Source organism: Cheilinus undulatus, linkage group 19 (assembly GCF_018320785.1).
Source record: "Cheilinus undulatus linkage group 19, ASM1832078v1, whole genome shotgun sequence".
Lineage (NCBI taxonomy): Eukaryota > Metazoa > Chordata > Actinopteri > Labriformes > Labridae > Cheilinus > Cheilinus undulatus.
The window spans coordinates 25,973,040-25,997,084 of NC_054883.1; the positions used below are offsets into that span (position 1 = coordinate 25,973,040).

At 42.9% G+C, this 24,045-nt stretch overlaps 1 protein-coding gene across 1 annotated transcript in view; it reads left to right on the forward strand.

The window, feature by feature from the left end:
- zfhx4 (zinc finger homeobox 4) overlaps positions 1 to 24,045 on the forward strand; it is a 117,500-nt gene that overhangs the window by 19,992 nt on the left and 73,463 nt on the right. The window contains exons 2-5 of the mRNA XM_041813614.1: positions 8,180 to 10,718; positions 11,109 to 11,321; positions 11,721 to 12,015; positions 14,383 to 14,924. Coding sequence (XP_041669548.1) covers positions 8,226 to 10,718; positions 11,109 to 11,321; positions 11,721 to 12,015; positions 14,383 to 14,924 — 3,543 coding nt within the window. The 5' untranslated portion in view covers positions 8,180 to 8,225. The remainder of the gene's footprint in view (positions 1 to 8,179; positions 10,719 to 11,108; positions 11,322 to 11,720; positions 12,016 to 14,382; positions 14,925 to 24,045) is intronic.

The window sequence follows — 24,045 nt, forward strand, 5'->3', positions numbered from 1 at the left end:
GACAGAAAACTTCCGTCCTCTCGTTTAAATATTTCTCATTGTTCTTTAGCACCCTTCACAATCCAAGATCATCGCTCATGTAGGTGTAATTTGATTTGCTTAAAGGCATTTTTGTGGCCAAGGTAATTTGTTGAACAAGATTCCTGTGCTAAACGGAGCGCTGTTTGCTTTAGGTGTCTGGGCCGCGCCTTGCAGTAATGATAAGGTGTCTTTTTGGTAATGAAGGCCTTTGCTCTGAAGGAAGAGGACAGGCGGACAGAGGAGTACAGAGTGTTTCTGTGTGAAGGGGGGTGGGGGGTTATGAGGGAGATCTGCTGCATCTAGCGTCTAATATTACACCTCCAGGCAACAAACAAGGCCTGCATGAAAATCCCTTTGTGAGGTTAAGAAGCAGAGAAGACAAAAAACACTTGGTCACGCAAAAGCCCTCCCCCTTCCCCTTCTCTCATCCTTTTGCAATTTTCTCCCTCTGTCCTTTCTTTTAAGACTTTAAACAGCGAGCATTAGGCCCTCTCCTGTGATTGCGTGCATGTGTGCATATGTGTTTGCGCATGCATGCGTCTCCAACGCTCTTTGATGGCTGCCGAAGCTCCTCTTGCATTGTGAGGAAGGAGATAATTCCCATTCCCCTCCTCCTGCTCCTTCATCCACTCCGTTTTTCATCCCTCCCTTTCTGCATGGCAACAAATAAACAGGTCTAATTAGACCAGAGTAGGCCTATTCATGGCACTGACAGTGGGAGATGGATGCAGGGGCTTTCACAGTGCCCTTCGCCTTTGTCTTTCACTAACGCTTGGTGACATTTTGATAGAAGATTTGGTGTTAGAGCGAGGGGACACATGCAGAGAGAGGGATGACCTTCCAGGAGACCTCAAGGAACGGACACATAGTCTCACGCTGTCTTCTGACTTTGTTGTTTGACTTTGCCAGCTTAGACGGGTCACCTTAAAAAAATCTGTCTGGATTAAATTTCTCCACTTATTAGCCGTGCTCACATGTGAATCCAAATGTTTGACAAGTACAGGGAATGGTTTCAAACTTCTGACCACATCTCAAAGCACAGATCAGCCTAATTCCAGCGTTTACAGATCTTATAAATATTCACAGGAGTTTTAAAGGCGCTGTCTGTCCCTGCATTAAAACATCGGACAGTAAGTGATGAATCTGAACCTGGCAGATCCCAGAGTAAACTCTGATGACAATGTGGCGACACTGCAATTACAGGTTTGGCTTTATACCGAGCAAAGGCAGGAGGAGACGCTGACATCAACAAAAGTTCAGTGTCCGACTCTAAACTGTGGACCTATTCAAACACCTCTTATATTATAGGCATATTTATGACAGTCAGTGATACTGACCCAACACAGTGCATTTACATGCACAGTAAAGCTGAGCTACTTTTAAAGCTCAGTTAGGATATTTAACTTGACCACTGTCATTGTCCCAGTATTTAAACAATAGGAACATGCAGGATTTTGTCCAGCTCTGCTTTTTTTGGTGTCAATTCACCCTCTCTTAGCTAGTATCTTTGTGAGCTCCTTGCCTACCTGTTAGCAAGGTCAACCATACAAAACTCTGGACTGGATTTAATTGTGCAAAAGTGGACAACTTTCCAACTTCAGTTTTATCCATTTACTCTTTGATTTTGGTCCATATTGATGCATGATGCACAACATTGGATTTTTGCAGATATCCATATATCAGTAGCTCCAAACTCATTTAAGATGTAAAAATATATATGCACAACTTTCTTTATTGTAAATAAACACCAAATTTCTCCATGCAAAAAGAGGCTGAGTCAAGCAGAGCTGAGATAAGAGTGGGGAAGTAGACAGTCAGGTGGTTGATCTAGAATACGGGCTTCATTCAATACCAGTAACACTGTGCATCATTAATGTTGTTAGACCTTAAGGTCAAAGCCCAGGACAGAAAATGTGGAGCATGCTCAGAAAGCCTAGTCCAGTTCGGGTCTTGTTGAGGCGTATACTTGCATCGTAGTTGCACTAACTAAATAATGTTATTCTAACTGCATGTCAACTGACAGACTTTCATATGTTTGTATTTAAAGAAGAATCCCTCGTTATTAAACTTGTGTCTAAACTTGAAGTGCTTTAAGAAAAAATCAAGTCATAAGAAAGGGGGGCATTAAAAGGTGGAGAAATCCCCTGCTCTCTCTCTGGGCTAGCTACTGAAAAGCAGATGGAGGGATAGAGGGGAGAGGGAGAGAGAAGGGAAGGGGAGGAGGAGGTGGGGGAGAAAAACAATAGGCCTTGTAGGAGTCTCCAAGCCCCCTTTTCTCCCCTCAGAACTCACAGTTGTCCAAAACCAGGCATTCCAGGGCTATTATTTGCCTCTCGGTGGATCTGATCTGCCACTTTAATTACCTTAGTGTATATGTGTGTGTGTTTGTGCGTGTCAACCGGTGTCAGTGTGCATGTGCGTGAAAGCAAAGGGACATGCTTAATTAAAAAACAGAGGTGGGAGCAGCTCAGGCCGGCTCTTTTGTTCTCCGCTTTAAAAGAAGGGAACTGTTTTTTCAGTGTGTAAAAACCTGAGCTTCATTGTTGGTCTCTCTCTCTCTCTCTCTCTCTCTCTCTCTGTGTGCATCCCTCCCTGGAATGAAAGTAGTGTGGTTGGTTAGCAGAGCGAAGGGAGACGGGGTGGGGGTGTCTTAGCTGGTGGTAATATGATCCGCCTTAAAAGAAGCAGCAGTGGGCACTACTGCTGAGGAAGGTGCAAGGCTAGGAGAGAGGAGCAAAACAAGGAGCAGGAGAGGAGGACTTCCGGGTCACAGAGAGGATGGCAGCGCAGAGGAAAACTCTCTTCTGATACTGAGTAGACTAAGAAGGAAAACAGTGACCCAGGGCATCAAGAGAGTGCTAATGTTTGCTGTCCTACAGCTAGGACAGAGGGGAAGGGTCCATGAACCCTAATTCAAAGTTAGAAAAGGCTGAAGTTATGTAAGTCTGTCTAAAACGTCACTTTGAGCTCAGAAAAGTACATCAGGAAAATATTTTATTCATCTGATAGCTAGACCAGACATCTCATTACTCCTCTGTCCAAGTAAGTTAAATGAACACATGCTGAACGGATCAGGATGACTACAAACGCCCACAGCAGGCTGCACTGAAACACAGCGCTCTTTCATGAGAGAAGGTGAGACTTTTAGCCTAAGATCTGGAACGGAATCATCAGATACTAGAAGACAGCATTTCTATCCTGACATCAGATTAGGGTCAATAATTAAGGCACGTTTATTTGGTAGCGTGCATGCAGAAACTCTGTTAAAGTACAGTTTATGTCGCATTTTATTTCAGCCACGAACACTCGTCATTTTTCCATGTAATGGCAAAATGGATCTACAGTCTTTTTTGGCAGAGAAGGCTTCTGAAGATGCTCCCTGGGTTAGTCAGCAGCATTCTCTGACTTTCCAGGGAGTGCATGGCTAGTAACCTCCATATGGACAGATACATTTATGACAATGTGTATTGAATACAATAAAATCAAAAGTAATTAATCCATAGTAGCATGAATACGAATATGAGGGTGCAACAAGCTTTATGCTATAAAGGAGAAGGCTGGGGTGAAGGAGGTGAGGCTAGCAGCAGCACTGTGATGCATCGGCATTAATGCATGGAGGGATTAGTGAGGAGCACGTCATATTTAAATACACTGCTGTGTTGAGAGAAAGAGCTGTGATTGGCTGTGGGAGCTGGGAGGCGACAATTAGGATCAGCTGGCTGTCAGCTGATCACAGCAGGGCTTATGACATTTTTTCACACCAAACATAGCAGCATTCAGCAGGAAAACATGACCACTCAAATTATCCTTAATTCTGCTTAAAAAATCTCCCAAATCGATTAGTCCTGAGATTAATAAACCCATGGAGAACACAAATAAGAAGGCAGTTCATGCAGAAAAGCCTTATTTATCAATGTTCAATTCTTCTGTTGCACATGGAAGACCAACAAACTTCCCATGCAAGACTCAACGATGAATCCAAATCAGAGAAAAATAGCACCAGCGTTGTATTTTTATCTCCTAATGCCAGAAATTGACAAATAGTTTGTGCATATTTCCAGTGAGGTTTGTCTGGATTTACAGTTAATTGCATTAGACTGTCTACTTTTGCATGCAGAGTTGCCTTTAACATGCATGTGCAAATAAATTAAAGACGCATCGTTGCACACTTTGAAAACCAAGTTGCAAGCCTGTTCTGCTTGTTCCAGCAAGTCTTAATGAGGATAACGACCAGAAAAGAAAGTAGAAAATCTCATATTAAAGCATCTCTGTGTTACTCTGTGCGTCAGTGCTCAGTTAGTTTGACAAATAATGGGCTCAATTACAACCAGGGATAATAAAATAATGGACAGCAGCGTTATTGTTGGCAGCCAACACACATGTAAACAGCTGCTAACCTGTTAGCAATAAGGGCGATATGTCAGTGCCAAGTGCTTAACACATTGGCTTACCCATAAGACATAATTCCATGCTTAAAGTGTTAGGAGATGCATAATTCATAAACCCACAGTGTTTTATGTCCGAGCTACAATTCAAACGGGTTGCTCCCCAATGAAATAAGCAGTGAAATGACACCACTGACAAGTAGTAAATCCTGTCGTATGTGTCGCATTAGCTCTCAAACCCACTGCTTCTGAACAGCTTTACCCTCAATCACATTTAGCACACACCACGGTGAGAGGGACACTGCTGGAAAAATGAAATATGGAGACTGCAGGAAGGAGCTAGGTATGCAGCTTTGGTGAAAGGTGAATGTCATGGAAGTTTTAGGGTTAATCACTGAGGGAGCTGTCAAGTATGTGGATGTAAAAAGCTACAGTTTGCTACCAAAATCTTGATGTTTTCTTTTCTATGTCTAGCAGAGCAGCCATATGTAAAACTAATGAGAGATCATTTTGTGGTTTAACTGGCTCAGTTTGTGTTTGAATTGTTGCCATGCATTCTTGTGGCTCATTTGGCCTGCTCAAGCGCCATGCTAGATTAAAAAGTAGATCCATCTGCTGCTAATTTCTCTGAAAGATAACAGACAATCAGCTGTGTTTATGCTGTTTGTGTATGGGAGAGTAATTCTGCAGGAGACATGTTCATGATCTGCTCTTAAGGTGTAAAATTCCTGTAAAGCTATAAAACACAGAGTACTCCTGCCCTAATGAAAGGATCAGTGAGGAGACCCCCAAGCCCAGTTGTGCCCCCACAAGTCTCCACCATGTAAACTGTTGCGCAGGAAGATCCAGGTCATGGAGAACCTCCCCTCACCCAGGTTTCATCCAGGTGGTCCCATGACACTTCAGGAAGGTCTGACAATGATCTCTAGTGCCTCAGAGCCTCCACCTCCATGCTCGCTCTCACAGTACCCCCACGTAATCGTCCTTTATCTTACCTATCCAACCACATGGCTCTTACAGCCCACACAGCCCTGTGACCTTCCACAAACCTGGGCTCTGCACATGCAAGCTCCAGGTGGCGACTACGCCGACTACTTCCTGACAATACACAAATGTGTAGGAGGTGATTTTGTCATGTTCCCGTCACAAATCTACCTAGCCCATTTTGACACGTGCATGCAGAACAGATGAGCACAAAAATAATCTACTGCTCCTTATGAGTTTTTCTTAATCTCATGAATAGAGATGCAGAAAGTGAGTGAGACGCAAAGAGAGAAAACATAATTTCTCTCTTTAATCTATCACTTGTCCCCATGGAATCATCTCTGGGATATGTCAGATTAGACCTGATTATAGCGCGTGCACCCACATGCACCCTCCACCACACTCACACACGTTTGATTTCATTCCTCACGCTTTTACTGTCTCTCCCACTGGCTTTGTTTAGCCCTGGATTGTTGCGGATTAATCCTCTAATTGCTTTGTAGCTTTGTTGTGAGAGAGAGGGAGTGTAGAAAAAGAGAGGGGAGAATTAAGCAGCAGGTGGATTGGGTTAAAGGTTAACATGGCTCTTTAAAGCTTTCTTTTAATGCCAGCTCATTTACACGCATGCATCTGAAAGGCGCTGGTACTGTATTGAGAGAAAAAACACTGGCACGCACAACTAGTTCTCATTTTTTGCATTTAGCTGAGCAAGAAGGCGCTTTCCTCAAAGTAATGAAGCCTCAGTTCGTCTGTGTTTCTCATCCTCTCCTCGTGGCTTCTCCTCAGTTCTTTCTTCTTGTTCTTTTCAGGTGATGAGGCATCATAGGGATGAGTTTAAAATGTGTGTGTGACCGTTTGTGTGCCTCTGCATTGTTGTGAAAAGCCAATATATTGAAGTAGTGAGGGGCTGAGAGATGGGCAGACTCCCAGGATTGATAACATCTCACTGGTATTCCAAACGCCATTCCTCATGGAAGTGTGCTCTCTCTCCTTTCCCTTTCTCTCTCTTTCCTTCATTGCCTCTTCATAAAAACACTTTTTAAACCTCATGAATGTAAATTTGTCCTCCTGATTTCCTTAAGCTATATAGAAAAATGTGTGCAATCTTAAGACATGTATGTCAAGGAAAGTCACTGAAAATTGTTTGAAGGAAGTCATGTCTGAGTTTGTTAGCTTGATGCTAACAGGCAATGAAAATTGCCATTAATAGGCTATCAGATTTAGCATTTCCTTTCTAACTTAAGAAACAGTCTATCTGACTTGATAATACAAATAAAAAAAAAAAAAACTTTAGAAATGCTACATTAGTTTTTGGCACCTCGGCAATGCACTTTTGTTTCAGGCTCTGTTTACACGACAGCATTCTCTGTATTTGTTTTCAACGACTTCCACTAAGGCGGCAATGCCTTGCACATGAGACTGCAGAATCCATCAAAAATTGCTGTAGTATACATGCCAGGCCAGTAGTTGGAGGTGTGATTTTGCAGTGAATCAGAACACAGGAATGTGTAGAGACCCTTCCTTTCACCGAGCGGAACCCTACCTGTGCATGCGCGTTATGGTGGACTGCAACCATAGCGCCCATGTGTGTTTTCAGAAAGTTGCATTTTGCCTGTTTACAAGGAGACGAAGATGGGGTGTTTGTAAAACGTTTTACTCTCGAGCTTGTTTCCAAATTGTTTCATTTTCAGCCACCCAAAATGCCATTCTCATGTAGACAGACAAACAACAATAGTTTTGCATTTTTCACATGAGAATGATTCCATGTAAACAGAGCCTCAGACATCACTGCTACCTTCCTGAATTTCTGCAGTTAATCGCGATTAATTGCATCCTTTCTATTGCATTTTAAAACTATGCTATTTTGCATCATAAACATTTTATGTGTGTTTTGGATTTGTCTTACACCAAGAGTAACTGACTTCCTTTTTGGATACAGACCTGCTCTTATAGGCAGATCATAGATGACCTTAATTGTAGGAAAAGGAACTATGGATTGAAAAGGAAATTAGTGAACAGTTAAAAGGTAAATGCTTGGTTGCCTAACGCAACCAAGCACATTATGTAAAAATATCTTTAAATTGACATAAAAGTTCCGGGAAATCTTCAGTTTCTTTGAATAAAAATTTGAGTAAATATTGAAAACTGTTGACCACCCCTATTACAGTCCCATCTCCACTACATGACAATATGCTAAACTTTCCTTGTCTTAGTCACTCGTTCATTCCATTAATTGGTTAATACATGTGGGCTAATTAGCAACTCCTGCCTGGTAAGAACATGCCAAGTCTGATTAAGCTAATGAATGAAGACTCCTCTACCTCCAGTCCACCTTTTCTCCTAAAGGAAGATGCCATCTTCAGCATAGAAAGATTTTAATAAGCCTTATTGATGCTTGTTAACTCTGAGTTGTGTTATTTAGTCCCAAGCTGCCCTTTTAGTGTGTTTTCTGGTTCCCTCCTGACGTCAGAATCTTTAATAGAGAATTTACGCACACAGGACAGAGCGGAGGCTGCACTATGGGATGTTGATCAAAGAGTCTCTTTAGCAGACAATTGGGTTATTCCCATAAACATATCTTCTGCTGGCTGACGTGGTTGCAGCTTCATTCGTTTATGCCTAATTTGCTCGTGTTTCGAAGCTCTGCTCCCTCAGACCAAAGGGAGACAAAACTTTGATTCAATGATGTTTTTCCTTTCCTGTAATTATGTCAAGTGATCAGTCTGTCAGAGGCAAAATAAAGATGCACTTTTACTGAATCTAATTTGTCCTTTTTTGTCCAATCTTAGGTCCCTGTTACGCTGGATGAGATGAGATCCTTATGTAGTGGTCGTCATGGCAAGTTGTGACTCTCCCCCTATGGTGTCATCACGGCAGCAAGAACATGGTGGCCAAAGGCTGGACGCTGCTGCTGAGGACAACTCCGTCATTGCCATGGAGACCAGTGTCGCTAACAGCAACAACACCAACAACAACCAGTCGTCACCTGCTGCCATCGGAGAGCCGGAGAATGGCCTCGGAGAGCCCGCTGTGAGCCCGCTGAGGTCCACCGCCACCCCTACCACTGTCAGTGCAACCACCGACCCTGTCAGCGAGCAGAGTCGGAAAGAAAGCTTTAATTCTGGTAACAAAGGGAGTGTTACTGGGACTTTACCAGGAGTCGGAGGAGGAGCAGCTTTGGGTTCGGACTGTTCTGCCCCTGCCACGTCTCCCGTGGCACCGGCAAAGGAGATCCCCTGCAACGAATGTTCTAGTTCCTTCTCCAGTTTACAAAAATACATGGAGCACCACTGCCCCAACGCCCGCCTGCCTACCACCGGAGGTCACGAAGAGGGTGAGGAGGTTGAAGGGATGGTAGGAGAGGAGAGTGAAGACGAAGGAGAGCGTGAGGTGGGTGCTGCAGAAGTCGGGGATATGAACAGCGAGATGGAGATGGAGGACGATAGTGATGTTGAGAACCTGTGCGGCGAGATCATCTACCAGCCTGATGGCTCTGCCTTCATCCTGGAGGACTCCAAAGAGCAGCGTGGCAACCAGGGGGGGCTTCCTGCGTCTCTCCAATTCAGGGGCCTGCTGTCCTCCCAGACTTTCCCCAACGCCCAGGTCAGCAGTGGCCAGAGTGGCCTGAGCCCAGGGGGGGAGCGGTTGGAGCAGCCCGCTGCACCCATGTCCTTCTACCCCCAGATCATCAACACCTTCCACATCGCCTCATCCTTGGGAAGTAAATCCCTAGTGTCCGACCACCCCTCCTTCCCAAATACCTCAGCTGGAGGGCTGGCGGGCGCTGGTCCCGTGTTGCACAGTTTCCGTGTATATGACCTCCGCCACAAGAATGACAAAGACTATCTGACGGCGGATGGTGCAGCCAAAAACTCCTGTGTGTCCAAAGATGTCCCCAACAATGTGGACTTGTCCAAGTTTGAGGGCTGTGTAGCCGACGGGCGGCGGAAGCCTGTGCTGATGTGTTTCCTGTGCAAGCTGTCTTTTGGCTACAGCCGCTCCTTTGTGACACATGCTGTCCATGACCACCGGATGACCCTGAATGATCAGGAGCAAAAGCTGCTGAGCAACAAGCACGTCTCCGCCATCATCCAGGGCATCGGCAAGGACAAAGAACCTCTTATAAGCTTTCTGGAACCAAAAACCCCCCCAAACTCTGTGCTACCCCACTTTCCCACACCTGCCAACTTCCTAGGGCCAGACACGGGGCTCCGCAGCTTGTGGAACGCTTTCCACAGTGGGGAGAATGCCGATTCCCTTCAGGCGGGCTTTGCTTTCCTGAAGGGCAGTGCCAGCAGCTCCTCCAATGACCAAACCCCCAGAACCCAAACCATGCCAAAGGCTGAGACCAACCCAAACCTCGGGGGAGGGGCTGGCGCCCACAGAACCCCCAGTGGGAGTTCTGCTGCTGCTGCCACTGGTGGCAACCTGGAAGGTCAGAACTCTGATAGTGACTGCAAGGGCCATGTTAGAAACACATGCACTTTGCAACCCAATGGGCTGGATCTGAGCCAGTACCCGCCCATCAAGCGGGAGCCCGGTGCAGTGGGAGGAGAAAGTCCTGAGCAGGATGAGGATATTTACTCCAATGGTGGTGGAGTAGAAATGGAGGCAGACGAGGAGGAGGAACAGGCCATGACCATGGCGATGACAGGCCAGCGGGCGGACAGCACCAGTAGCAAAGATTTCCCTCTCTTAAACCAAAGTATTTCCCCCCTTTCCAACAGTGTGCTAAAGTTTAACAGTGACAGTAAAGGCCCTGCATCCACCTCCTCCTCCTCCCTGCCTATGTGTGAGAAGCTGGAGATGGAGAAGAGCCGCCTGTCCACAGCGCTGGCAGCTGCCAGAGAGCGGGAGAGCAGCAATGACTCAACCAGTGAAGCCCTAGCAGGTCGGGATGGATCGTCACCACCCTCCCATCCACTCGACATGATGATGTTGCGCAGAGATGATGAAAGTCCAGGGCCTCTGCATCAACACGTGGGAAATCCTAGTACGCCTGGAACTCCAGGGACGCCTGGTACCCCGGGTCCAGGTGAAGGGTCCCCAGGCAGTGGAGTGGAGTGCCCCAAATGTGACACAGTCTTGGGGTCTTCGCGGTCTTTAGGAGGGCATATGACCATGATGCATTCACGAAACTCCTGCAAGACGCTGAAGTGTCCCAAGTGTAACTGGCATTACAAATACCAGCAGACACTTGACGCCCACATGAAGGAGAAACATCCGGAGTCTGGTGGATCTTGTGTATACTGCCGAACAGGACAGCCTCATCCTCGTCTAGCCAGGGGTGAAAGCTATACCTGTGGATACAAGCCTTTCCGCTGCGAGGTCTGTCCATCCCATTTCTTTATATCTATGGATTGCTTTTTTTTCCTTTGTTTTTTTTTTTTGGAACATTTTTTAGGTTGGGTGTCATTTGTAAATCATCTATAGTACTATTTTTTACTGAAGCAGTCATTAGCATAGACACCTCTGAGGCATCAGTTCCTCTAAAGCAGGACAACAGTATTTGTGTCTTAAGTGTAAGAACGGAGGAAAGCTTGGTTAACCTCTTTTACATTCAACATCTATCACAGTCATTCAGTCATAATAAACAATTTAAATCCCAGAATAAAGCAAATGATGTACATATATTTATCAAAAGATGATAAATGATCTAGTTCTTTAAAGGTACATTGAGTATAATTTTAAATAAAGTTTTACTTTTTCCCTTTCTAGGTATGCAACTACTCAACCACCACCAAAGGCAACCTTAGCATCCACATGCAGTCAGATAAACATCTAAACAACGTACAGACGCTTCAAAACGGTGGCAGTGAGGCACAGTACAACCACAACCACGCCAACCCCGTGCCCAGCGCCAGCCTTGGTGGTGGCTGCGGTGCTCCCTCGCCGTCCAAGCCCAAACAGAAGCCCACTTGGCGCTGTGAGGTAATGAAACAAACAGAGCACCATTGTAGCTCTGGAGTGGCAACACACCAATTTGCTTGTTTCTGCGTCCACACAATGAGCCATTTATGTTCCTCTGCGTCACTATGTCTATTATTTTTCTTGGACACATCATCTGACCCCCGGTCATTATAAAACACAGTTTTACAGGCCTTATCAATATAAAAAATTCTAAGAAAATGAATATTATAGCCTCTATATCAGAATACTTTCACTGGATTATTTTCTCTCATTAAAATATTGTTGTTGCTTGCTTTTGAATAATGAAATAAACTGATTTTATGTTCTTCCAAAAATTAAACTACTTAAAAAACTGAGCTATTAAAGTCTCTAACAATACTTTAAGGATGACTATAAAGAAAGTTGTTTTTTTTTTTGTAGGTGTGTGACTACGAGACCAACGTGGCGCGGAACTTACGGATCCATATGACCAGCGAGAAACACATGCATAACATGATGCTGCTGCAGCAGAACATGAAGCAAATCCAACACAGCCTCCACCTGGGCCTGGCCCCGGCCGAGGCAGAGCTTTACCAGTACTACCTGGCTCAGAACATGGGCCTGGCAGGTGTGAAACTGGAGAACCCTGCCAGCAGCGGCGGCCCTGAAGCCCAAATGATGATTAACCCCTTCCAGCTGGATCCTGCAACGGCAGCTGCTCTTGGATCTGGTTTAGGTAAGTGCTGCTTGAATTTACACGAAACTCTCAGTATGTTTACATGCATTTGGAAAAAGACAATTTATTGCAGTCAAGACTAGAGTTTTAAAATGCATGTAGACATGTTCGTCTGATGGAACACTCAGTGTGTTTACATGCATTTAGAAAACAAGATTTATTGCAACAAAAACTAGATTTTTAAAATGCAGGTCAGTCTGTCTGAAAACATACTAAATCCAATTTCATGATTCAGTCAGTCACTACACTACACTCATATTGCTTCAAGCCTGACCTGGCCTGGGCATCGATACGTCATCACACGGTCATGTGACTCAGACAGTTTAGACACTCTGTTTCAAAGAGCCATGGAAGTGTACCATGCTTCAGCGCTGCAGAGTTCAAACATGCTGGGGTACAGTAGAGGTTGCCTAGTCCAAGTGCACCCTAGAGATTAATTTACTCCTGCATGTAAACTCCTCAGTCAGACCCAAAACTGGATGAAGCTTTCTGCACATGCTCCACAGCCTTCACACTAAAGTCAGGCTGCATAGATGCCAAGTGTGGCAGAAGTCACATGACCTCAGATATCCCCATAAGCTAGGGGGTCAAAGTGAATCATAAATTCTGCCAACAGTAAAGGATGGAGTATGTCCATCTGTTTTTCCATTGCCTGACCATTCACCATAGAATATATTTGTTGTCTTTCTATTTGTCTTGCTAATCTTTCTTGGTGGGATTAGTCTGTTTCGTCTCCCCTCTGATGTCATCTATTGTTTTTATCTCTTTGTTGCTCTCTGTTTCCCTCTCTACCTCGTCACTCTCTTCTTCTCTGCTCCCATCCTTTCTACCTCTCCGCTCCTGCCGCACCCTCTTCCCTTTCTCTTTCCCTCTTATCTCTCCTCTCATATTGTCCCTCTGTCATTGTCTCCTTTCTTTGACCCCTCTCGCTGATTAAAAAATGATTATGAGACGCCACATGAGAATTATTCTTAATCTTTCATTTGTAATTTTCTTAAGTCAGCTTAATCCTCCCCCATACACACACTACCCCACCTTCGCTCACCCAGGAGAAAAGACACACACATGAAACACACGGACACACACTCTCACACAGCAGGAAGCGGATTCCCGTAGGAGTGAGAGAGATTTAACAATGACCCTGCAGTGTTACACACCCACTCCCTCCTCTAGTGTGGAGGTCACAGCCCAGCTAGCAGATGTACTCTCAGCGAATTACACTGATAGCACACAGCTCCCCATAGTGAGCACAGCTGTACATAGGTTAGATGGTGTGAGCGGAAGATTTATTCATTTAAAGAGGAGCACATATCAACATGAATGCATGTACAGATGCATGGAGAATACAGAGTTGTGTGCTCCTACTCTATGGTGGGCATTTTCTGAATGCATTCTCATATTTGCATCCAAGTTCATGTAGGAAAATTATCTTTTACAAATGCAGCACTCACTCAAATATGCAGGAAGTTGTCGACTACTTGGTGCGATTAAAAGCACAGTATGTAAAATTAACCTCCAGGCAACTCTCAGTCAAAGTAGGAACTAAAGATGACGAGCAGAGATGCTAACATTAGCCACATCCTGTAAACCAGCTGTGTATTGTTACTGTGTTATTGTATTTTAAATGACTTTGGACAGGTCAACTAAACACATCCCTTGTTCATGTTTCTTATTTTAAAAACTGTAAAAATCAACTAAAAAAGGGATTCAGAATAATTTAAAACACTGCTCTGTGTATTTAGATGTTAGGCATTAAAAAAGGCATGATGAGCTTTGGTTTCCTTCATAGAGACAACAAAAGGATGAAATGAAAGAGTTAATTACATGTGTATGAATGGCAGACTTGCTGTTTTTTTGTTCTAGGGTGGGTGGGCTAAAGAAAGAGAGAACACGTGTAACGCATTGATCAGCTTTTCAAATCTGTGTGTGCATGCGAGAAAAGCCTCGAACCATCGTCCCCTCATTGCTGAGAGGAGTAATTAAAGCTACCTGATGAGCGAGTTAGCAAGTTGAAAAGGATGATTGTAATTGATCCTGATTCAATCCTATTAGGGTTTTTTATAGACAAGACTTTGTAAGGAGCCCTAGTCCTCTGTGAGGCTTTATTTTATCAAATCCTTTTGTGTGAGAAAGGCCTGCATAGTAGACTCTTGCTTCTCTCCATACTTAATTTCATTTAAAGAGCCTTTTCTCTTTCCTTATCCCTCCCTTTGCATACCACACTCTCATTTCCATCAGGGCTTTGTGTCTCCATCCCTCTTTGTTTTAATGTCTCTGTCTTACATGCTATGCCTCACTGCTTCCATGTATGTAAATTCTCAGAGACTCTTTCCTGTCTAACTGGCGTTGTGTTCATTCTCTCTGTAGTGAACAGCGACCTGTCGGCGGAGTTGCGTCTTGCCAGTGGTCAGCTGATGGCAGATGACCTGTCTCTTGTGTCCTCTGGTGGAATGGGGGGAATGTCTTCCTCAGACCCCTCCCTTTCCTCTCTATCGCCACCTATTAACGACCCAACACTGCGCCTCTACCAGTGCGCTGTGTGCAACTGCTACTCCACGGACAGCCTGGAGGCCCTAAATGCCCACGTCAACACCGAGCGGTCTTTGCCTGAAGAGGAGTGGCGCTGCGTGGTGGGTGATATCTACCAGTGCAAGCTCTGCAGCTACAACACGCAGCTGAAGGCCAACTTTCAGCTGCACTGCAAGACCGACAAGCACATGCAGAAGCACCAGCTGGTGGCCCACATCAAGGAGGGAGGCAAGGCCAACCAGTGGAGATTAAAGTGTGTGGCCATTGGCAACCCCGTGCACCTCAAGTGCAACGCCTGTGACTACTACAGCAACAGCGTGGATAAACTGAGGCTGCATGCCACCAACCAGAGGCATGAGGCCGCCATCCGCCTCTACAAGGTAAAAAAGTTCTCCTGTTTTCTCTTTTCCACACAGATATCACTCATCTCAGATTTTTGTCCAGGCAGAGATAAAACAATACACACCAGTAAGTATTCCATTGAATTTGGTCCTGTCACATTTAATGCAGAACATTCAGCACAAACTTAGAAGAGCAACATTCATTCTCAGCTCTGATTCAGAAAAAGCCCACATGTTTTTGTTTATAAAGAATTTGCCCCATCCTCTCAAGCTAGTGTCACAGGGATATAAAGTTCCCATGAGAACGGAATGATAAAGATGGAAAGGTCGCTTGTTGGAGTGCCTGGGATGACTCTCATCAGATATGGGTACATCATATCTGCTGATCTTAAAAACTGCTGCCACTCTGATCATTGGTGACCACACAGCCGTCACACATTGACGGACTTTTAGATTTGTTCAGTTTTGATTTGATTTGGCTTGTTTTGTTTTCATTTTCAAAAATTTCAAGGATTTGTGGAGTATGAAGCAACATGAGTCACTTCCTTTTGAACCAAAAGACAAAAAACTTTAAGACTTTAAACCTTACTATTTTAAATCTTGAATAACAATAAAACAAATGCCACTTTTTGTTATATGTCTTTGAATTTTTCAAACCATGAAAAACTAATTAGATGTTTTTTATTGAGTACGATGGGGGTGCCACGACTAAAGATGGACAAAGTTTGACTTGATTGATCAGATTTTACCTATTAGCGACTGAAAATAGTCAAAAACCATGGTATGGTATGTCGTATGTTTTAATTTCTTTGTCTTATCTTGGAGACCTCAGTGTTATAAATCAAATGAAATATGGAATAAACACTGAAGTTAAGACATTTATTCATAGTAGTATAAAACTCACTTTATATGGCTAGAAGTGCAGGGCAATGGTGATGCAGAGTAGGATAAAAATCACAAAAAAAAAAAAAATTACAGGAAGGTGTCATGAATTTAATAATTAAGTTTAATGTCATGGTTTAACTTTTATGTTGCAAAGTCATTAAAAGTTTACAGCTGTTTTCAGAGTTGCATTAAAAGTAGGTCTGTCATAATGTTACAGTTTTAATCGCAGTTAGGTGAAGAATTTCTATAGTTAATTGTGATTAATCACACCCTTTATCACATTTTGAAATTCCTTTATTTTACATTTTCAACTGTTTTGTCATTTTTTACATCTTAAACTAAGGTTAAATGACTTCCTGTTTAGACTCAGACCTCCTTTTATTGGTATATTGAAGATTCTAACATTAACTTGATTACAGAAAAAGAAATTTGTAATGGATCAAAAATGAAATAAGAGAACATTAGAAAGGCCCAGATGACTTGCACTTCCACTGAGCTGGCTCAGAAACATGAAAGAGCAGTGGCGGACTTATTTTACATCACTGTGGCTGCAGGGAGACACTGATATGCTTGACCAAAGTGTTTTGAAAGAGACAATAAAGCATGCAATGAATCGCACTTATTGTGGGTCATAGTTTGCACTAATGGCAGACCTTGATCAATCGTGATTAACTTGATTAATCTTGACAGCCTAATTTAAAGGTATGATTTATTTAGAGAAAACAAACAAACTCCTGTAAAACAGCCTCATTGAGCTAGAATGGAATGATGCTTGTTCTGATCAGCAGTAACACTGGCAGTCAAATGAGGCTAATTAATAGTCAAATATCCCACAATAAGCGACACATGTAGACTACATGTAAATATTTAAAATGGAATTGTTACCAAAAGTGGAAAATAACTCATAAAATCTACTCAGATTGACATAACTGAGTAGTTTTTTGTGCACTTGTACTCATTTGAGTTCATTTTGAGATCAGTAATTTCACTTTTACTTAAGTATATTTTGGTGGAAGTATTGTGAATAAAATGCACCCCTTAGTGAGCAAAAAATAAAAGTGGGGCTGTCAAAAGATTAATATTTCTAATCGCGATTAATCTCAGGATTTCTGTTAATTGCAAGCATTTTTATCACATGCTCAGATTTCATTATTTTGCATTTTAAACTGTTTTGTGTCATATTAGATTTTTCTACCGTCTTAACTGCCAGGGTAACTGCCTTACAGTTGGATACAGACCTGCTTTTAGTGGTAGATTGAAGACTTTAACATGACCTTAACCAAAAAGGAACTTGTTATGGATTGAAAATGAAATAAGTGAACCGCAAAAATGTAACCGTTTACATCACAAGGTGCAGATGACTTGTCCACTGAGCTGTCTGAGATTTTTAAAACTGAAATGAGACACTAAAAAGCAGTGTTGGACATGTTTTACATGACTGTGGCTGCAGGGAGACATTGGCATGACTTGATCAAATTGTATTGAAAAGGACAATAAAGCATGCAATGAACTGCACTAATTATGGATCATAGTTAAGCGCATTGATTATGAAGGTGTGACTTTACCTGAATGACCTCAACCATCCATAGTCTCATGCTGTTACTTCCAATAAGGAAAGATCAGATCTGCCTCCTCAGTGATATAAGTAAACATTAAATGCTATAGATTAGCACAGTAACTGACCTTTTACTTGAATAAATCTAAATTTCACTGAGGATATTTCAGATCTAACATGTTTCACACACAGACAGCATTCTATGTGTTTGTATGCTGACGGCTCACCTGCAGGCACATACTGTTCGTCAGACCTATAGGTGAACTCTGCTGCCTTGGATTATTCGGTCACGACCCGTCGCTGGGTTACCTCACCAGTCGCCCATCAGAGCGGTAAACCCAGACGGGAGTCACGTACTTAACTAATTAAACTCTTCACCGTGCTGTGCCTTGAACCTGTTCTGCCAGAAACATCAAATACCGCCAAAATTTGGCATTTCTCTCCCCTCTGTCACGTTCACATTGATTAAGTTTGTCAGACGTCTCCTTGAGTTTAATACGAGTCTGTTACGTTTCCGAGGCCTTGACCTAGCGGACAGGATCAAGTGCATTACATTAATGAGGATTTCTTTACTACTCTAAGCAACACTTAGTAAGGGGGAGGTGTGTGTCTGTGCAGAGACAACAGAGGGTATAAAACAGAGCTTTCATTGATTTTCTCTAGGTGGAAATGTAACTACATTTTTATTTCTTTAAGCATCAACCCTCCTTTTTTTATTAGGAGGAGACCCCTTCCCTTAATAATGACTCTTCTGTTTGATTGTGACTTTTTCATTAGAATAAATAAGGGGCTGATTGTGCCTGCATGTATACAGGCTGCTGTTCTCAGAGGTTGTGACCCGAGCCCTCGGCTCCTTTCCCTCATGCCATTCCCCATCCTATCCCTCTGGCTCTATTTACTGTCCTATCAGATAAAGGCATAAAAGCCCTAAAATAAATCTAAAACAAAGAGTAATAAATTAATTAATAATGCTAATGGTATTTGTACAAATTTTCTCACAAATCTGAGATAGATAGAATTGCATAAAACAAATATTTTGATAAATTAAATCCTTAATTATGACATTTATACAACTTCTTCTATGTTTTTATGGTAAAAGCCTCTCCTACCTTGAATTCTAATGTGAAAGGAATTGTATTTATCTTAAAAATCTCCGTCTGATTCTTATTTAAAGGTTCAAGGCCTTTAGCGGATTAAGCCCATCAGTAATCTCGGGGTTATTTAAAAGAGTCGTGGTTACTTAAACAGGATGTAGGCCCACATATTGACACCTGATCAGCTCTGCTTCAGACTATGGCTGCTCAGGATCAGTCTAAAACCCTGTGGGGCTGATCATTACGTTTATTACAGTATTTTACAAGTATGATTCGGAACTAAAGTTGGTGAGGTCCTGAGTAATTGGATCAGCTCAGTAAGTCCAAACTAATCAGGATCTCCATACTGTCAGAGGAAGAGTTTAACGTGCATGTCTGCATCTTTAGAGTTGCACTTTAAGCAGATGTTGGCACCTTTAATAGGAAATTTATCCCTGTTAACAAAGACATTAACCTAAACAAGAAGACTTTTGGGGTAAGCCTGTATTTTGAATGTAAATGCATGTAGAAATCTGAACCTTTTTAGACTCAATCAAGTCACAGACATTGATGTTTCAGGACAGCCTGGACTATCAGAATGTGTGTGCTGCAAAGATCTCAGATCAATGAAGCAGCATTTATTGACCAGAAAGGCCAGGTTAAAGCACAAAACGAAAATAGAGTCTCATAGAACTACATATCGCACCCAGATCGGACCTTAAAACCGGTTCACATTTTGCATGCATGTGGTGTAAAATATGCATGAGTCCCGTTTTAGGAGCACAAACGGCCTCTTCTCATTATTTAGGCCTTAGAGAACGATTTTCTCTAAACTTCTATCTGGACTCTTGTTGATCTTTGTCGGGCCCTGATTGGTCTTTACCGCCAATTAACTAACTGAAGAAGATATTGGAGCATTGTGATTGGCTGACAGGCGGGTAGGAAGTCTTGGCTGATAGCAAGACTGCTAAGTTTTCATTGTAAAATGCAATAAATGTTCACATTAGCATTGATTTAACAATGTGCAAGTGAAGTATCAAAGTTCTGAATGAATACTGTGCTTTGCACCTTGACTAAAAATGTTCTAGAGGGGATCAACAGCAGGATCCATCTGTAGTTTATCAAAAAGGTGAGCTTCAGATCACAATTGACTCCATAGAGACCCGTCTTATTGGTGCTTAGATATTTTTAACAATGCATGCACTGTCACATGGCATTGTCAAGGAGGGTTTGGAGGGTTAATCTGTTCACAATTAACTAAAGTTATGTTAAAGTCTGTTGAAAGTCCAAATGCCAGCCTACAAACATCAGCATAAAAGAATATGCATGCATGACATGATATAGTGCCTAATACAATTTAAATAGGGTCATATATTTTTGTTCTAGTTTCAAAACATGACCACATAGAGTTTCCTAAGGGTGAAGTAGGCTTTATAAACATATACCCGCCTTTTATCGTGTTTCTTTGATTGTGGGAAGGCCAAAATCAGGGCTGGGATTGAACTCCAATTATTGTCCAGCCTTGTAAGGATGCATTAGTCAGACATGTTTACTAGGCTGCACTGAAGCTGTGACATTTTTTATCGCCTCATTTTAAGTAGAACCAGATCAGAAATGAAAATGAAATGAAATAAAGACCCTCACTGTGTTGTGTATGAATAAAGATTAAAAGCTAGGCCATAGTCTGTAAGGCTCAGTTCAGCCAATGCTGCTGAGGGTCTTCCCAGTGCCCTCTCTTTGCACCCATACACCCCTCTACCTCATCGACCCACCCACCAGCCCCACAGGCCTCAACAAATCTGTTCCACAGATGACGCTTTTAATGCCTCTGGCAGAAATCCCACTATTTTACCCTTGGACATGTGGTTGTAAAGCAGAGAGAGAGGGAGAGAAAGAAAGCGTAGAGGAGCAGAAAAAAAATCATTTCTTTATTTGACCAGAAAAACACCTCTCCTTTTATGTATTGGCAGAGGTGAAAAGCACATGGGGATGGAGGTAGCTTGGCCGAGCGCATAAAAGATCCGAGTGTTGACGACTTTACCATCTGGTTTTTTGGAAACAGAGAATATCTTTATGGCATGGGAAACCATTTGAAGATACAAACAAAAAGCATATTCAGGAGATTTTTATGGCTGCTTTGTAGCAGCGATGGAGTCCTTCTGAAGAGAGTTAGAGGTTTTTTTCCCCAGACTTTGAAACAGCGAGAGGGAAATGACATTAGCAGCACATGGACAACCAGTCATCTGGTGTCCAGGGCACAGCAGGTGGCACAGGAAGTCAGGCCTTATATGGACAAAGAGGATGTCTAGGCTTAGCTTAGTGGCAACAAACTATAGGAAACTGGTCAAGTCTCGCTCTTAACATCATAAATGGAAAAATGGAAGGAATGGTAGCGCCAACATGCTAGCAGCACACATGGACTTTTTACACTGGTAACACTGCAAACAGCACATTTTGTGCAGATCATTTTTGAGCAATTAGCCTGTGTTTCTAATGCACTCATACTCAGCTAAGAGGCTAGCTGAGCCTCTTTAACTGCTTTTCTCCCTTATTTTGTTATTAACATTATTTTAGTGGAAATACCAATATACTGTTAAGAAAATAAACTTGTGAGGTAAAAATCTGAATAAGGGCATACCATTCACGATTCTAACTGGTACTAATTGAAGAGCTGTCTGGGAGCCAAAAGGTTGGCTCTTTTTACTGAACTGATGTGAATCTCTAAAGTGAGATGGATTTCCCATCACAATGAGTGAGACTGGACAGACATCAGCTGAGGAAACACAGAAAAGATAAGGGTTTACTGTGACAAACAGGACTGAACCAAACCAGATGTACCATACACAATCTAACTCCTCTCACCAAGCTTTGCACAGAGGCTTTTAATTCATGTCTACTGCCATTTTTAGAGTTTTATTTTGGGGCTTTTTTTCTGCTTTTGCACTTTATTAGAGATAAAAAAGACAGTAGATAGAGCCAGATACAGGGATGAGAGAGTGTTGAATGACATGCATTGAAAGAGCTAAAAGGGATGCAATCTAACCACTACCATCGTGCCCCTTCTGTGAGCTTTCAAAAGAATTTTTGCCTGAATGTGTCACTACTTTCAGGACTCAGAAGAAGTGCAAAAATTATGTTTTTGCTCTACTTGTTGCACAATTTGAGTTGTTGGCAAAGCTGGAAACTCCTTAAAACTTTGGCATTTTGATAGAGCTTTTTCATGCAGAAATCACTTCCTGCCCCCATCTGGAGTTCTCCCCAGTGACTTAAGTTTTTAGTCTAGCTTTCTTTGAAAATTGTTTTATTCTCACAGCTTATGTAGATTGTTAAGCTAGCCGCCTATTTAAAGGGGCAGTTTTAATGCTTGTAGCTAGCATAAATGTGATGTTTCCATCATAACTGCCTCTGTTTGAAATAGTAGATTGGTTTTTCACGCTAACAGCCCGTGTAAAAGTAATACTTTCATAGTAACAGCATAGATGTTGTGTTTTTATTTTAAAAAAAAGGCCAGTGTAAATGTGTTTTCTTTATGCTAGCAGCCTGTGTGAAGGCCCTGATTATGCTAAAAAGAACCATTTTAAGGCTAGCAGCGTGTGTGGTAAGCTCTGTATTAAATGTAGCTGTAGCGTAGCATGTCCATAGCTGGCCTGAGCTGTGTTGGTCTTAGCGTTGGATATGATGATGTATGGCTTGGTTATGATTTTTAATAACAAACAGTGTCTTTAATACACACAGAGAGTGAAGTAAATCTGTCAGTGCCATTGAGGAGTGCTGCAGGGCTAAGTAGGGGGCTTAGTTTGTAGTTGGCTGTCTGTGTCCACAGAGCTTTGAGGTTAAGATGTGCGGCTGCGCTGGCCCCTGGGTCATTAGGAGTTGAGAATGTTCATGGTCAATGTGGCGTGGTCAAGGACCACACAGATACAGACGCGCCGTGGTCGTCTCCGTGGCACCTGTTTCTCAGATGGCCGTGCGAAAAAATCTTCAAACATCCTCAGCCAGCTCCACCTCTCCACCCACTGTCTGTCTGTCTGTCCGTCCAGCTTTCCGTCATAATTCAAGCGGAAATAAATGTCCGGGGTCCACTGCAAATTTCCATATCTCTGTTTTTCTTTTCATTATTTTTCCCCTTCCTTCTTTTCCCTCTCGCTCTCCTTTGAACTCTGAATCTTAAGCTCATAAAATGCTCAACTTTTTATGATGGAGATGGAGGGAGGGAGGAGAGATGGAGTGCTTTGTTAGTGGGAATTAAAAAAAAACGATAGAAAGTGTGTTTTTCTCTCTTTTGACTGGGCCTCACACTCTTCCACTCCTCTGTCTTACCCTTTGTTTTGTCTCCGACTCTCTCCCCTCTCCTCTCTCTCTCTCTCTCTCTCTCTTTCTATCTCTCCCCTGGGGAGCCGCAGATAGGCCATCTCATTACCCATGATCCTCCTGGCAACACCATGGCCGGGAAATGAGGGGTGGGGGGAATTAAATGAGGGGAGTGATGGGAGGAGGGAGAGAGAAGGGGACAGGATTTGTAGATGCATCAAAAGAAGAGTCATTTTCATCATCTCCTTTATATATTTTTGTATTTGTATTTTTTCATTTCTTGCTTTTTACCATCAATCAAACCTCTGCTGCCCCCTCCCTCACATTTCATTCTCCTCCGTCTCCCTCAGATGGAGATGGCTGTGCTTATGCATCTGTGATATTAAGTCTACCGCTGTGCCTTGGCTATTAGCAAGGGTCAACTCAGCCCACTCTCATTTGAAAATCAAATGGCCCTATATATATGCAGCCCAAATTATTGGACTGTCATTTGGACTTGTGTGATGGGGAAATGGACAGGAGATTGACTCCCATAGATTTGCATAAAAAGCCATTGTGCCGGTCCCCGGAATAGAAAAGAGACGGGATCTATTTCAAATGCACTGCACCATTTATGACACTGCAGACCCACATATAAATTCACAGAGATGCGTGCCATTTCATACGTCCAATCTCCACTCCCGCATACATAACGTGGTAGTTTTGGTTATGGAGTTGCTTTTTTCCACTTGAGCCCATGTCGGCTTGTTCCAGATACAGCCTCTTGATCAGCGCGTCCTTGTCTCACACTCAAAGACAGACTTTAAGAGTCACTATTCTCTTTAAAAAGGAATGTTCTCAGACACTTCACGCTGGATGCTACTTGACTGCGAGATATAGATTTTCATGTTCTGTCATGGAGACGGATGATGCAGCCCGCCGCCGATGAGGGTTCAGAGCTGTAAACTTGAACAGACGAATGACTTCACTTCAGGTCGTCTGTCTGTCTCTCTCGTTCATTTCTCGACCAGTTGTTCTTTTTCCGCCTGCCTCTCTTTGGTTCTACCGGTTGGTAGATTATTCAAATCGTCTCCTCTTTCACCTGCGTGGCTGTTACAATGGAAATCTTTCAGAGGTCTGCAGAGGAGGGGTGGGGTTGGCGGAGGGTGGCGGCTAATTAAAGCATAAAAGCAGGTGTGTGTGTGTTTGTATGTGGTCGCTTTGTGCCTTTGACAGAAAGGTTTGAATGGACAGACCCATCCCCCCCCTCTACCTAATAATCCTCATAGATATTAATAAGAGTTTGGCCCATTCTCCCTGTAACGCCTTTACCAGATGGTCAGCTCAGCATTAGGCT